The sequence below is a fragment of the Geotrypetes seraphini genome, chromosome 2, assembly GCF_902459505.1.
Source record: "Geotrypetes seraphini chromosome 2, aGeoSer1.1, whole genome shotgun sequence".
Taxonomy (NCBI): Eukaryota; Metazoa; Chordata; class Amphibia; order Gymnophiona; family Dermophiidae; genus Geotrypetes; species Geotrypetes seraphini.
This window is the reverse complement of record NC_047085.1, coordinates 403,768,059-403,780,891: the sequence shown is the minus strand read 5'-3', so window position 1 is coordinate 403,780,891 and position 12,833 is coordinate 403,768,059. Positions and strand designations below refer to the sequence as shown.

The following is a 12,833-nucleotide window of genomic DNA, read 5'->3' as shown; positions in this document are numbered from 1 at the left end:
CATCTCCATCATTTTTATCAACGATGGGAACTGATTACATCTTACCTCTGGGTCCTCACAATCATCATGGAGGGTTACTCTCTTCAATTCCTTCAGGTTGCACCTCTCTCTCCAAGAGAGTGTCCTTCCAATTTGTCACAGCTCACCCTTCTTCAGGAAGCTCAAGCTCTTCTTCATCTCCATGCCATCGAGAAAGTTCCTCTGGAACAGCAGAGCACAGGGTTTTACTCCTGTTACTTGCTTGTCCCGAAGAAGACGGGAGATCTATGACCTATATTGGACCTCAGAGCTCTCAACAAATTTCTTGTCAAAGAAAAATTTTGGATGCTGTCTCTAGCATCCTTATATCCCCTTCTGGATCACAATTATTGGTTATGCTCTCTGGATCTCAAAGAGGCTTACACTCACATTCCCATTCATCCAGCCTTCCACAAGTTCCTCAGATTTCAGGTGGGAAATTATCATTTTCAATACAGAGTGCTACCATTCGGCCTGGCATCATCTCCCAGAGTTTTCACCAAGTGCCTAGTGGTAGTAGCAGTGGCTCTGCACAGCCATGGTCTTCAGATTTTCCTGTACTTGGATGACTGGCTCATCAAAGACTCAGCATCTCAGGGAGTTATTGTAGCGACCCAATGGACTATTTCGTTCTTCCAATGTTTGGGGTTTGAAATCAACTTTCCAAAATCCCAGCAACAGCCCTCTCAGAATCTGCAGTTCATTGGAGCTGTATTGGACACTATGCAGCTCAGAGCATTCCTTCCTCACCAACGTCAGGATACTCTCATACATCTTTGTCACAAAGTGTTACCCCCTCACCTCACTATCAGCGAGACACATGATGGGTTTTTTGGATCACATGGCCTCTACAGTTCACGTGACTCCTTTTGCAAGACTTCACCTCAGAATTCCTCAGTGGACCCTGGCCTCTCAATGGGCGCAGGCTTCCGATCCTCTTTCTCAGCACATTACAGACTCCTTAGTTCATACAGTCTCTCCACTGGTGGATGCTTTCTTCCAATCTCTCCAGAGGTTTGCTGTTTCAAACGCCGCCTCCTCAACCTACGCTTGGGGGGGCTCATCTCGATGGTCTCCGCGCTCAAGGGCATTGGTCCATCACAGATCATCAGTGTCACATAAATCTGTTGGAACTCAGAGCGATTTTCAGTGCTCTCAAAACTTTTCAACATCTTCTTCACGATCAAGTAGTCCTTATTCGTACAATCAAGTAGCCATAGTGACATAGTAGATGACAGCAGATAAAGACCCGAATGGTCCATCCAGTCTGCCCAACCTGATTCAATTTAAATTTTTAAATTTTTTCTTTTCTTAGCTATTTCTGGGCAAGAATCCAAAGCTTTACCCTGTACTGTGCTTGGGTTCCAACTGTCGAAATCTCTGTTAAGACTTACTCCAGCTCATCTACACCCTCCCAGCCATTGAAGCCCTCTCTAGCCCATCCTCCACCAAACGGCCATATACAGACACAGACCGTGCAAGTGTGCCCAGTACTGGCCTTAGTTCAATATTTAATCTTATTTTCTGATTCTAGATCCTTTGTGTTCATCCCACGCTTCTTTGAACTCAGTCACAGTTTTCCTCTCCACCACCTCTCTTGGGAGCGCATTCCAGGCATCCACCACCCTCTCCGTAAAGTAGAATTTCCTAACATTGCCTTTGAATCTACCACCCCTCAACCTCAAATTATGTCCTCTGGTTTTACCATTTTCCTTTCTCTGAAAAAGATTTTGTTCTACGTTAATACACTTCGAGTATTTGAACGTCTGAGTCATATCTCCCCTGTCTCTCCTTTCCTCTAGGGTATACATATTCAGGGCTTCCAGTCTCTCCTCATACGTCTTCTGGCGCAAGCCTCCTATCATTTTCGTCACCCTCCTCTGGACCGCCTCAAGTCTTCTTACGTCCTTCGCCAGATACGGTCTCCAAAATTGAACACAATATACTATGTCAATAAGCAGGGAGGAACAGGATCCCTTCCCCTGTGCGAAGAAGCTCAGAAGGTTTGGCATTGGGCAATTTTTCACATCTTTCTGAAAGCCGTATACATTCAAGGAGAGAAAAACTTCTTGGTGGACAAATTGAGTCGGCTTATACAGCCGCATGAATGGACACTCAATTTGTCGCCGCTTCATCACATTTTTTTCTCAGTGGAGGGCTCCCCAAGTAGATCTCTTTGTGTCTCCCCACAACAACAAACTGCCTCAGTTTTGCTGCAGAATATACTCTCCTCACCACCTGGAGGCAAATGCTTTTCTTCTGGAATGGACGAACAAGTTTCTGTATGCGTTTCTTCCATTCCCTCTCATTCTCAAGACACTCGTCAAACTCAAACATGAATATGCCACCATGATTTTAATAGCTCCTCGGTGGCCCAGACAACCTTGGTTCTCCCTTCTACTTCAACTCAGCAGCAGGGAGCCATTACTTCTGTTAGTTTTTCCATCTCTGCTTATACAGAGTCAGGGGGTCTCTGCTTCATCCCAACCTGCAGTCTGCACCTGACAGCTTGGTGCCTTTCAATGTAACTGCAAACCTATAGTTCTCTCAATTTGTAGCAGACAATTTAAAAGCTTCCAGAAAACCTTCCACCAGGCAATGTTACAACCAGAAATGGACTAGGTTTTCTACTTGGTGCGCTCTTCATCACAAGGAGCCTCAGTCTACCTCCTTGTCTTGAGTTCTGGATTACCTGTTTCATTTATCTCAATCAGGCCTTAAAGCAACATCCATTAGAGTCCATCTCACTGCAATTGCTGCTTTCCATCAGCCACTAGAAGGGAAACCTCTTTCTGCTCATCCTGTGGTTTCCCGATTTATGAAAGGACTCTCAAACCACCTCCAGTGGTTTGGGACCTCAACGTGGTACTTGCCACCTTAATGAAGCCTCCATTTGAACCAATGTCTATGGCTCATCTGAAATATCTCACATGGAAAATGGTTTTGCTCTCAGAGCCAGTGAGCTACAAGCTTTAATAGCGGACCCTCCTTTCACAGTATTCTATCATGACAAGGTGGTCCTCCGTTTCATCCTAAATTCTTACCAAAAGTTGTTTCAGAATTTCATCTAAATCAATCCATTGTACTTCCAGTGTTCTTCCCAAAGCTTCAGTCTCACCCTGGAGAAACAGCTCTTCATACTCTGTACTACAAGTGTGCTTTGGCTTTCCACTTACAAAGGACTAAGCCACATAGGGCTCCTTTTATGAAGCCGCATTAGCGGCATCGGCGCATGCAACTTTTCATCATGTGCTAACCCCCACTTAGCCAAAAAACTACCACCTACTCAAGAGGAGGCGGTAGTGGCTAGTGCGGCCGGTGGTTTAGCGCGCGCTATTACACGCATTAAACCACTACCGCGGCTTCGTAAAAGGAGCCCATAGATCTTCTCCTCAACTTTTTATCTCTTTCGATCCAAACAAGTTGGGACATCCAGTGTCAAAGTGAACCATCTCCAACTGGTTGGCTGCTTCCATCTCATTCTGTTATGCTCAGGCTGGACTGCATCTAGAGGATTGAGTTACAGCTCATAAAGTTAGAGCCATGACGGCATCTGTAGCTTTCCTTAGATCTACTCCTAATGAGGAAATCTGCAAAGTTGCCTCTTGGTCCTCAGTTCATACATTCACCTCTCATTATTGTCTGGATTCATTTTCCAGATGGGATGGCCACTTTGGCCAGGCAGTATTAAAAAATTTATTCTCCTGAATTGCCAATACTCCCACCATCCCATTCTGGTTAGCTTGGAGGTCACCCATATGTTGAGAATATGCTGCCTGCTTGTCCTGGGATAAAGCACAGTTACTTACCGTAACAGGTGTTATCCAGGGACAGCAGGCAGATATTCTCACAACCCACCCACCTCCGCTGGTTGGCTTCTTAGCTAGCTATCTTAATTGAGGAGATGCACGCCCTACATCGGGCGGGAAGGCACCCACGCATGCGCGGTGCAGTCACGGACGTTCGCATCGGGACTCTGTGGTTAACATCACCCATATGTTGAGAATATCTGCCTGCTGTCCCTGGATAACACCTGTTACGGTAAATAATTGTGCTTTACCAGTGATGTGTCTCAAGGTTCTGTTCATGGGCCTGTTCTTTTTAACATTTGTATAATTGATATTGCCTCTTTGCGGATGATACCAAAATCTGAAATAGAGTAGACACACCAGATGGTGTGAATAACATGAAGAAAGACCTGGCGAAGCTTGAAGAATGGTCTGAAATTTGGCAGCTAAAAATTAATGCTAAGAAATGCAAGGTCATGCATATGGGCTGCAAAAACCTGAGGGAACAGTACAGTTTAGGGGGTGAAGAACTTATGTGCACGACGGAAGAGCGGGACTTGGATGTGATTGTATGTGATGATATTAAGTTGACGGCAAAAGCTAGAAGGATGCTAGGTTGCATAGGGAGAGGTATAGCCAGTAGGAAAAAGGAGGCATTGATGCCTCTGTAAAAGACTCTGGGGAGACCGCATTTAGAATGTTGTGTACAATTCTGGACGCCGCACCTTCAAATAGATATAAAAAGGGTGGGGGTCAGTCCAGAGGAAAGCTACTAAAATGGTGTGTGGTCTTCATGATAATGTGTATGGGTACAGACTTAAATATCTCAATCTATAAACTTTGGAGGAAAGGCGGGAGGGGGAGATATGATAGAGTCGTTTAAATACCTACATAATATAAATGTGCATGAGTCAAGTCTCTTTCATTTGAAAGGAAACTCTGTAATTAGAGGACATAGGATGAAGTTAAGAGGTCATAGGCTCCGGAGTAATCTGAGGAAATACTTTTTTACGGAAAGGGTGGTAGATGCGTGGAACAGTCTCCTGGAAGAGGTGGTGGAAACAGAGTCTGTGTCTGAATTCGAGGGCCTGGGATAGGCATGCGGGATCTCTCAGAGAGAGAGAGAAAGAGATAAAGGTTACTCTGGATGGGCAGACTAGATGCGCCATTTGGCCTTTATCTGCCATCATGTTTCTGTTTCTAAGTGCATGACCCTGCATTTTTTAGCATTCAATCTTAGTTGCCAATTGCCTGACCATTCTTCAAGCTTAGCCAGATCCCGCCTCATGTTATCCATACCCTCCGGGGTGTCTGTCCTATTACTGAGCTTGGTATCATCCGCAAAAATACAAACTTTGCCAGACAGTCCTTCTGCAATATCACTCATAAAGATATTAAATAGAGCCGGCCCAAGGACTTATCCCTGTGGCACTCCACTAACATCGTTTTCCTCCAAGCAAACTCCATTTACCACTACCATTTCTCTCCTTCCACTTAACCAACTTTTAATCCAGTATATCACTTTAGGGTCCATACCATATGCTTTCAATCATGCATATTTATCAATCTCCTGTGTGGCACCTTGTCGAAAGCTTTGCTAAAATCCAAATGCACTACATCAATCTGGTATATTATCAGAAGACTATTAGCAGACTTCTGTAATGAATGATATCATTTTCCCATAATAAATTATTTGTTAGGAGGGGAGGTGGGTGGGTATTATTTTATTTTATTTATCTCATCATATATATGTATTTGTCAATATTTTTATTATAATTGTTATTTGTATTGGGAGGGGAAGGTTTTAAATTTTAGTAACAATTGTTATATATACTATGTAATACATACATTTTTAGTTATTACTGTACATGAATTTAGAATGATATATTGTATTTACAGTGATACATGAAAGAAAATCAAGTGTATATTTTATGAGATCGTATAAATTTCTGTGATACCCTTGTTGTAGTATGAAAAATGAATAAAAAATTTAAATGAAAAAAATTAAGAAAATGCACTACATCTAGTACCCAGTCAAAGAAATCAATCAGATTTGTCTGACAAGACCTGTCTCTTGTAAAATCATGCTGCCTTGGGTCCTGCAGTCCATTCGATTCAATAAATCTCATTATCCTTTACTTAAGAAGCATTTCCATTAGTTTACTCACTACCAAGGTCAGCCTAACCAGCCTGTAATTCCTAACTTCCTCCTTACTTCTGCTCTTGTAGAGAGGGACCACATCTGCCCTTCTCCAGTCCTCTGGGACCATGCCAGACTCCTAGCAAGCAATGAAAAGATGATACAACGGAGTCACCAGAACCTTTCTTTGTTCCTTGAGTATCCTGGGATGTATCCTATCTGGCCCCATCGCTTTGTCTATTTTTAATTTAGCTAGCTCTTCACAAACACGGTCTTCTGAGAATCTTTCTGGATCTACTACACATCTATTCCTGTTTGCGTTCATTTTCTACAGTCCTACCCTTGGTCTTTCATCCATGAACACAGTTCAGCCTTATCCTTATCGGATTCTGCATATGTATCCCCTTCACCCTTGAGTCTCACTATACCATTTTGACACTTCTTCCTATCACTTACATATCTAAAAAAATGTTTTGTCCCCCAATTTTACCATATGAGTTAATCTTTGCTTGGCCTGCCTATACCCAGCAGGTTTTAATATAGGGCTTCTCCATGCAGCTTTCTCTGAGGTGATTGGGGTGATAATGACTCTACCCCATCACACGGAGGCAGATATGGTTCCCTTTACTTCTGGGGTTAGCCTCCGAAGACCTGTAGAGGCTAGACACTTTTCTTTTTTTTTAAATTATTTTATTTATCATTTTACATTTAAATATCAAGTATAAACTTGTACAGAAAGCAAAATTTAAACCAAAAACTTATTACCAATATAAAAGAACATTTAACCAAATACTAAGACAATATGCTTAAATTTCAACTCAAGTCCTCCTTTTCGGATCCAAAATACAGTGGTATCTCGGAATCTGAATACCCAAACACCTAAGGCCCCTCCTATAGCGGGAGTGGCCTTAGGTGCCTGGACCAATCAGGCCCTAGGATCCTGTAGGTTGGGCAGTGAAGGGGCGGGCCCGCCTCATTTGGACGGAGGTGGGCATGCTGGCTGGACGGTGCGAGTTGCCATCCAGCAAATTGGAGGTAAGCCCAAGGAGGGGTTCCAGGGTGGGGGCTTTTTTGGGGGGGGTCCGGCAGGAAGGGTTGGGTACCCACCTGCCAGCGATCTTAGGGGGGGCCATTGGGGGGGTCCGGCAGGAAGGGTTGGGTACCCTTCTGCCAGCGATCTTAGGGGGGGCCTGGATCTTAGGGGTCTGGCAGGAGTTAGGCACCCTCCTGCCGGTGATCTTCGGGGGGGGGGGGGGGGTTCTGTCAGCAGGAAGGGTTGAGCACCTTCCTGCCGGTGTTCGCAGGTTTTGTCAGCAGGAGGGGTTGGGCACATATATTTCTTCAGCATCACCCTGAGAGTTATCTTAGTAACCCTATGAAAATTCATTAATCTTAGATTATTACTACAAAATTTTTTTTCCAAAGACTCAAGCTTCCTCCTAAGATTATTATTATCTTTAATCAATGTTTCATGAACCTGTTTAGTCTTTATTATCTCCTGGTTAATATTTCCAATTGTCTTTTTAGATTCTATTACTTCCAATTTTAAATTCTGGATATCAGTTGTATGAACTTTTATTTTATTTTCTAATTGGTGGAATTGAGGGTTTATTAAGTTAGGTAGACTGGCTACGAGGTCCCAGATAGAGTCAAGTGTTACCTCTTGGGGCTTCTGCACTTGAGGTAAATGAACCACAGATACGATTTCCTCATCAGCTGATTTTTTTCCCCCATTGGTCACTCTCCTGGATTCGGCCATCTCCAGATGTTGTCGACTCCTCAGTCTCCATGCTAATATTCTCCTGAGATTGCAGAGTCTGGCTCCAAGCTCCCCTCAGCGTTCTCACCGGCCTCCAGAGCAGAACGAGTTTCCTCTTCCGAGAGCTCCTCCACCCCCAGGGAGCTGGTAACTTGAGGATGTTGGGGCGGTGCCCTCATGTTGGGACTCAGAGTGGTTTCCAAGCCCAGAGAGATCGCCTCTGTCCTGCCCATCTAGCGGGTGAGTCACCAATGGCTGGAGGGCACCCTGCATACGCCGGAGAGCTCCTCTATATTGCCCAAACTGGCCACTCCGGAGCTCCGCGAGGCAGCAGCTGAGCTCTTTCCTATCCGTTTGGGCATCCCCGTTCCTGAGGTAATTTTGCTGAAGAAATTCTAAACTATAGCGAGGTCACCGACGTGTAACGCTCAACTAAGCTAGTCAGCAGCCATCTTGGATCCACCCCCGACTAGACATTTTTCTGACTCTCATCATCCACTAGTTGCTCATGATACAGAGCTCTAAGATACTGGGGGTTACCTTAGACTCCTCTCTGTCATTCAAAGATGAGATCACAACCTTGGTGAGGAAGTTCTTCAAACTAAGACAGCTGAGAACAATCAGGTTGGCTTTGACCCGAGACAGCTTTAGAAAGGTGGCACAAACCTATTCTACCTGTTACTGCAATTCCCTCTACTACGGCATTACAGAGAAAGAACTGAAGCAACTACAAATTCTCCAAAATGCAACGGCGAGGCTAATTTTCAGATCCAGCCATTTCGAGAGAGCCAGTCCCTTGCTGCTTAAACTGCATTGGTTACCAGTGAAAAAACAGATTCACTACAAGTTAGCACCTTCCTCAATTCAAGGTCTACACAGTGCTTCAAGAAACCATTCCCGTCTTTTAAACAACTCCACCTTCGAGTTCCTAGGACCATTTAGAACAATCTGCACCACATACTGTCTCTTCAGGAAAAAATTAAAAACATACCTTTTCCCCTTGTAATTACCAAACGCTTCTTGAAGACTTCATCCCCATCCCATTAATATTATCTCAAGCTTAGCTTTTATGTTCAAGTTCAATTTATTTGATATACCATAAATATAAAACCAAGGTTAAAATTTAAGCAGTTTACAATAAAACATTATTTAAAAACTAGTCTTATAGCCCGTTACATTAACGGGTGTCTGTCTTTATTTCTTTCTCTTTCTCTCTCCTTAGCCTGTTTCTGTATTTCTGTCTTTCTTTCTTTCTTTTTCCTTGGCTGTCCACCACCACCCCTTGCCTGCTCCCCACGCAGCCATAGGGAAACAGTGATTTAATTCCCAAAAAGTCACCAAAAGATATCCACCTAAATTTCTGCACACTCCCCCATCTACTAAAACAAAATGGGACCATAATCCATTCATCTTGAGTCAATTTCAAAATTAGAATGCTGCCTGCACTGAACTGTGAGCAAAAAAAAAAAAATAATAATGAATCAGGCAATGTGAAATGAGCAGCAAAATATGTTTTTGCTGAGTGAGTTATTCACTATTAATGGCAAAATTCACTGCAGATCTTTGCACAACAACAAAAATAAATTCCAAAAGACAATGGTAGAAAAAGTGTTCAATAGTAACTGATTTGGTAATAAATTCTAAGATAGTTTCTTATCATACTTTCTGTAGCCCTGATAACCAGAAGCTTACTTTTCATCCAAGCTATGCTTTTGGCCTTCCTACAGTTTCAAAACTGACACTGCCATCCCCCCTTCCTGCGGTCCCGACTACGAATCTGGCGATTCCAGCAGCGTGTGCAGCAGTCTTCACACGCTGCTTTGGGTCCTTCTACTGCCCTGATTTACTCTGGCACGTCCCTGATGACATCATCAAAGACGCGGCAGAGCAAATCAGGGTAGAAGGGCCCGAAGTAGCATGTGAAGACTGCTGCACACGCTGCTGGAATCACCAGGTTCGTAGTCGGGCCCGCGGGAAGGGAAGGGGGTGGCGTCAAAGGACTCGTGTCCTGGGCGGCGGGCTCAGCGCAAGAGCTGGGAAAGTTGCTGGGTTCCTTGGTGGGGGCGCTGACCGCCCGCGATCCCTCTCCTCCGAGAACCTCCCCCCCACCGCTGGAGGAGCGGAGCGAGCTGATGATCCAAAATGGGGAGACTGGAGGAGCGGAGTGGGCTTGTGGAGGCGATTGGCGGCTGTCTGCAGTCCCGGTTTGTGGAGTCGATCCTGGTGATGTATTAAGCTGGCACATCACGACAGATTAGATCTCAGGAAACACGCGGCGAGAGTGCGCATGCACGGCTAGCATTTTATTATTATAGATAAAAAATAATGGGGGGGGGCAGAAACAGAAACAAATTAACAGAATTCCGACTATACAAATTTGGAAACATTAGGAAAGGAAGGAGCGGATAGGTTACAATAAAACTAGAGGAGTGGGAAAAGGGAGGGAGTGAAGCAAATAAGGTTGGGATAGAAAATATATATATTTTAATTTCTGCCCATGCATATTGAGATATAATCAAGAATACCAGGGAAAGAAAATTACCTACAGTTATGACTGAATAACGAAGAGTGAGAGTTAAGAGCAGCATGCTAAAGAAAAATAGTATGCTTTTAATTGCGTCTTAAATGTTAGAGATGATTTTTCAGAGTGGAGATAATAAGGTAAAGAGTTACAGAGAATGGGAGCCATGACAGAAAATGAAGAGTTCCTATTAAAATCAAGAATTGTTGAATTGAGAGAGCAACTAGTAACTGTTGTTGGGATGATCAGTATTCTGTGTGAAGAATATGGAACCAAGAGACTAAATAAAAAAGACCACTTGATAGTATTTGATGAGAATATTGTATTTAAAAGGGATGTGGTAGGACACAGGAAGGATATGTTCAGTTTTTAGGAGTGGTGTGATGTGGACAAACTTGGAATGACGGTGAAATAATCTAACTAGATTCGCTTATCTCTAACTTAGTCACTAATGTAAACTGTCTTGATGTGAGCTGCATTGATTCCATGTAGAAAATTGTGCGATACAAGAAATTGTATTATATCATTTAGAACAAGGGGTTTCTCTTGCATTCCAATCTCTATTCTAACCCCCGTGGAATGAATGTTGAGAGCACAGTTAACATGATGATGGTGTTCGAATCCTGCTTGCTTCCAAGAAGCTTTCCACTAAACAAAGTCATAATTTCAAGTGGTAGAGGTTTGCCATCAGTTCAAGGATCAGGTCTTAGATCCTTTTTCCTAGCCTATACAAAAACTGTTTGAATACCTTCTGCAACTTTCTGAGTCTGTCATCAAGACCAACTCTGTAAAGGTTCACATCTGTGCAACTGGGGCTTACTATCACCATGTGGAAGTCCATCTTTTTATAACTTCTCATTTGATTTATGAAGTTTGCTTTTGTCAAAACCCTGTATCCTTACTAATCTTGTGATCTGTTTTGTACAAATAAATGAAATTCTTACCTCTTACCATACATGCACACACTTATTTATCAACTTGATGCCTAATGATCAAACCCTCCCACTAAGGGTTGATGGTGTCATTTTAACCCAGGCGCTCAACCAGACAGGAGCAACTGGAAATTGCTTCTGGTCACTTGCTAGACACTAGGAATAGCCCTGGAGGTACTCAGGACAGGATCAGGGGTATCATAGGAACTACCGTATATGGATAACCTCAGGGGAGGGAGGGAGGGTGAGGAGAGTTTGGATTGCCAAGGATTGTGTTCCAAAGCTCCTTTTAAGAGTCTTCCTGGGCATATCAGGTCATGCATTAACAGCCATTGCTCCTGAGGAAGACAGATAACAGTTTGCAGTCAAATGATTTGCTCATTATTTTTGAATTTAAATAAGCTTTCTCATGTAGTGGACTAAAACATGAAAGTTTACTATTGAAATGGGTAATTTTGCAGAAATTCCACAAATGGTGCTTTGCATGCTAAAATGCATGAAACAGCAGAAGGTGGGGGGTGAGGTCAGCATGTAAGTCCCATTTCTGGAAGCTTCTACACTTTAATTCTATTAAAAATTTGGAAGCTGATAAACTAATCATGAATTCTTTTACGTTTTAGCAGAACAGTCTTTGATAACCCAAGTGATGCTGCTTTCTGGAGAGCCATGCAAAGATCTGTCATGCAATTCTCATTAGTTGACTGGAGTAAAATCCCCACATCCAAGCAAAAACGGCTTGAAGACAAAGCAAATGAAACTCTTCAGTTATTGACCATCCAGTTCAGATAATGTCTGATGTCTCTGAAAATGACCTTCAGCTTGTAGCGCAAAAACATTTAGGGGTTGATATTCAGCTGGTGGTGTTGAGCAATACAGGTATATATATTTTTTAATAACCACCAGTTTATTCAGTATCGGGCCAAGTCTGGACACCAGCATTGAATATCCGTTTTTTTATGGTTGGTTCTCTTATGTGATTATTCAGCACTTAACCAATTAAGCGACACCACATAAAGATAAGACTGATTTTTGTGCAGTTTGATTTGACTCTTAAAACTTAGATGGTTAATAATAATAATAATAATTTTATTTCTGCTGAATATTGGCACTTGACCACATAAGTGCTGACTCTGTTCCTAGCCCACCCACAAAATACCCAGTGTTCACTGTGATGGTCTGTGGTGATATCAGCAGATAGCCTCACACAACAATTTAACCAGCCAGGAGCTGTTTCTGGTCAGTTAAAAAACAAAAAAACACTGTGAATGTTGACTCAGCTTTTTAATGAAAACTGCTGTACACATCGTTTATTGTTGTTCATAACTATACTATCTTGACAATAAAATGCTCATATTATAATATGTATTATTCAGACTCATTGTGTTGTGAGGAGAATATGTAAAAATATCTGTCTTATTAAAATTGGTGAGCCTAGGTGCAACTGTGCCATTCATGTCTGATGCTTTTTTTATAGCTTTACACTACTGCTTTGAAAATACAATTAGTCTTCAAAATGTGAAGCACAGTCTATAAGTACACTAGATAGTCATTCAATACTTGTATTTATTTGGATTTGGTATTAGCTAACACCTTTTCAGTGGTATTTCAAGGTAGGATACATATTGTTTTAACTTAATACAAATTCCACGCTTTAAGCTGAGAGCACTAACCCCCG

The 12,833-nt window shown here is 42.7% G+C and overlaps 1 protein-coding gene across 6 annotated transcripts in view; it reads left to right on the top strand.

The window, feature by feature from the left end:
• LRRC72 (leucine rich repeat containing 72) overlaps positions 1–12,600 on the top strand; it is a 112,270-nt gene extending 99,670 nt beyond the window's left edge. For 4 of the 6 annotated variants that reach the window (XM_033930973.1, XM_033930971.1, XM_033930969.1 and 1 more), the window contains one exon: positions 11,779–12,600. In XM_033930973.1, the coding sequence (XP_033786864.1) occupies positions 11,779–11,947 (169 nt within the window). In that variant the 3' untranslated portion in view covers positions 11,948–12,600. The remainder of the gene's footprint in view (positions 1–11,778) is intronic. The other 2 variants (XM_033930974.1, XM_033930970.1) reach the window with 1 other exon arrangement.
• The last annotated feature ends 233 nt before the right edge of the window (positions 12,601–12,833 follow it).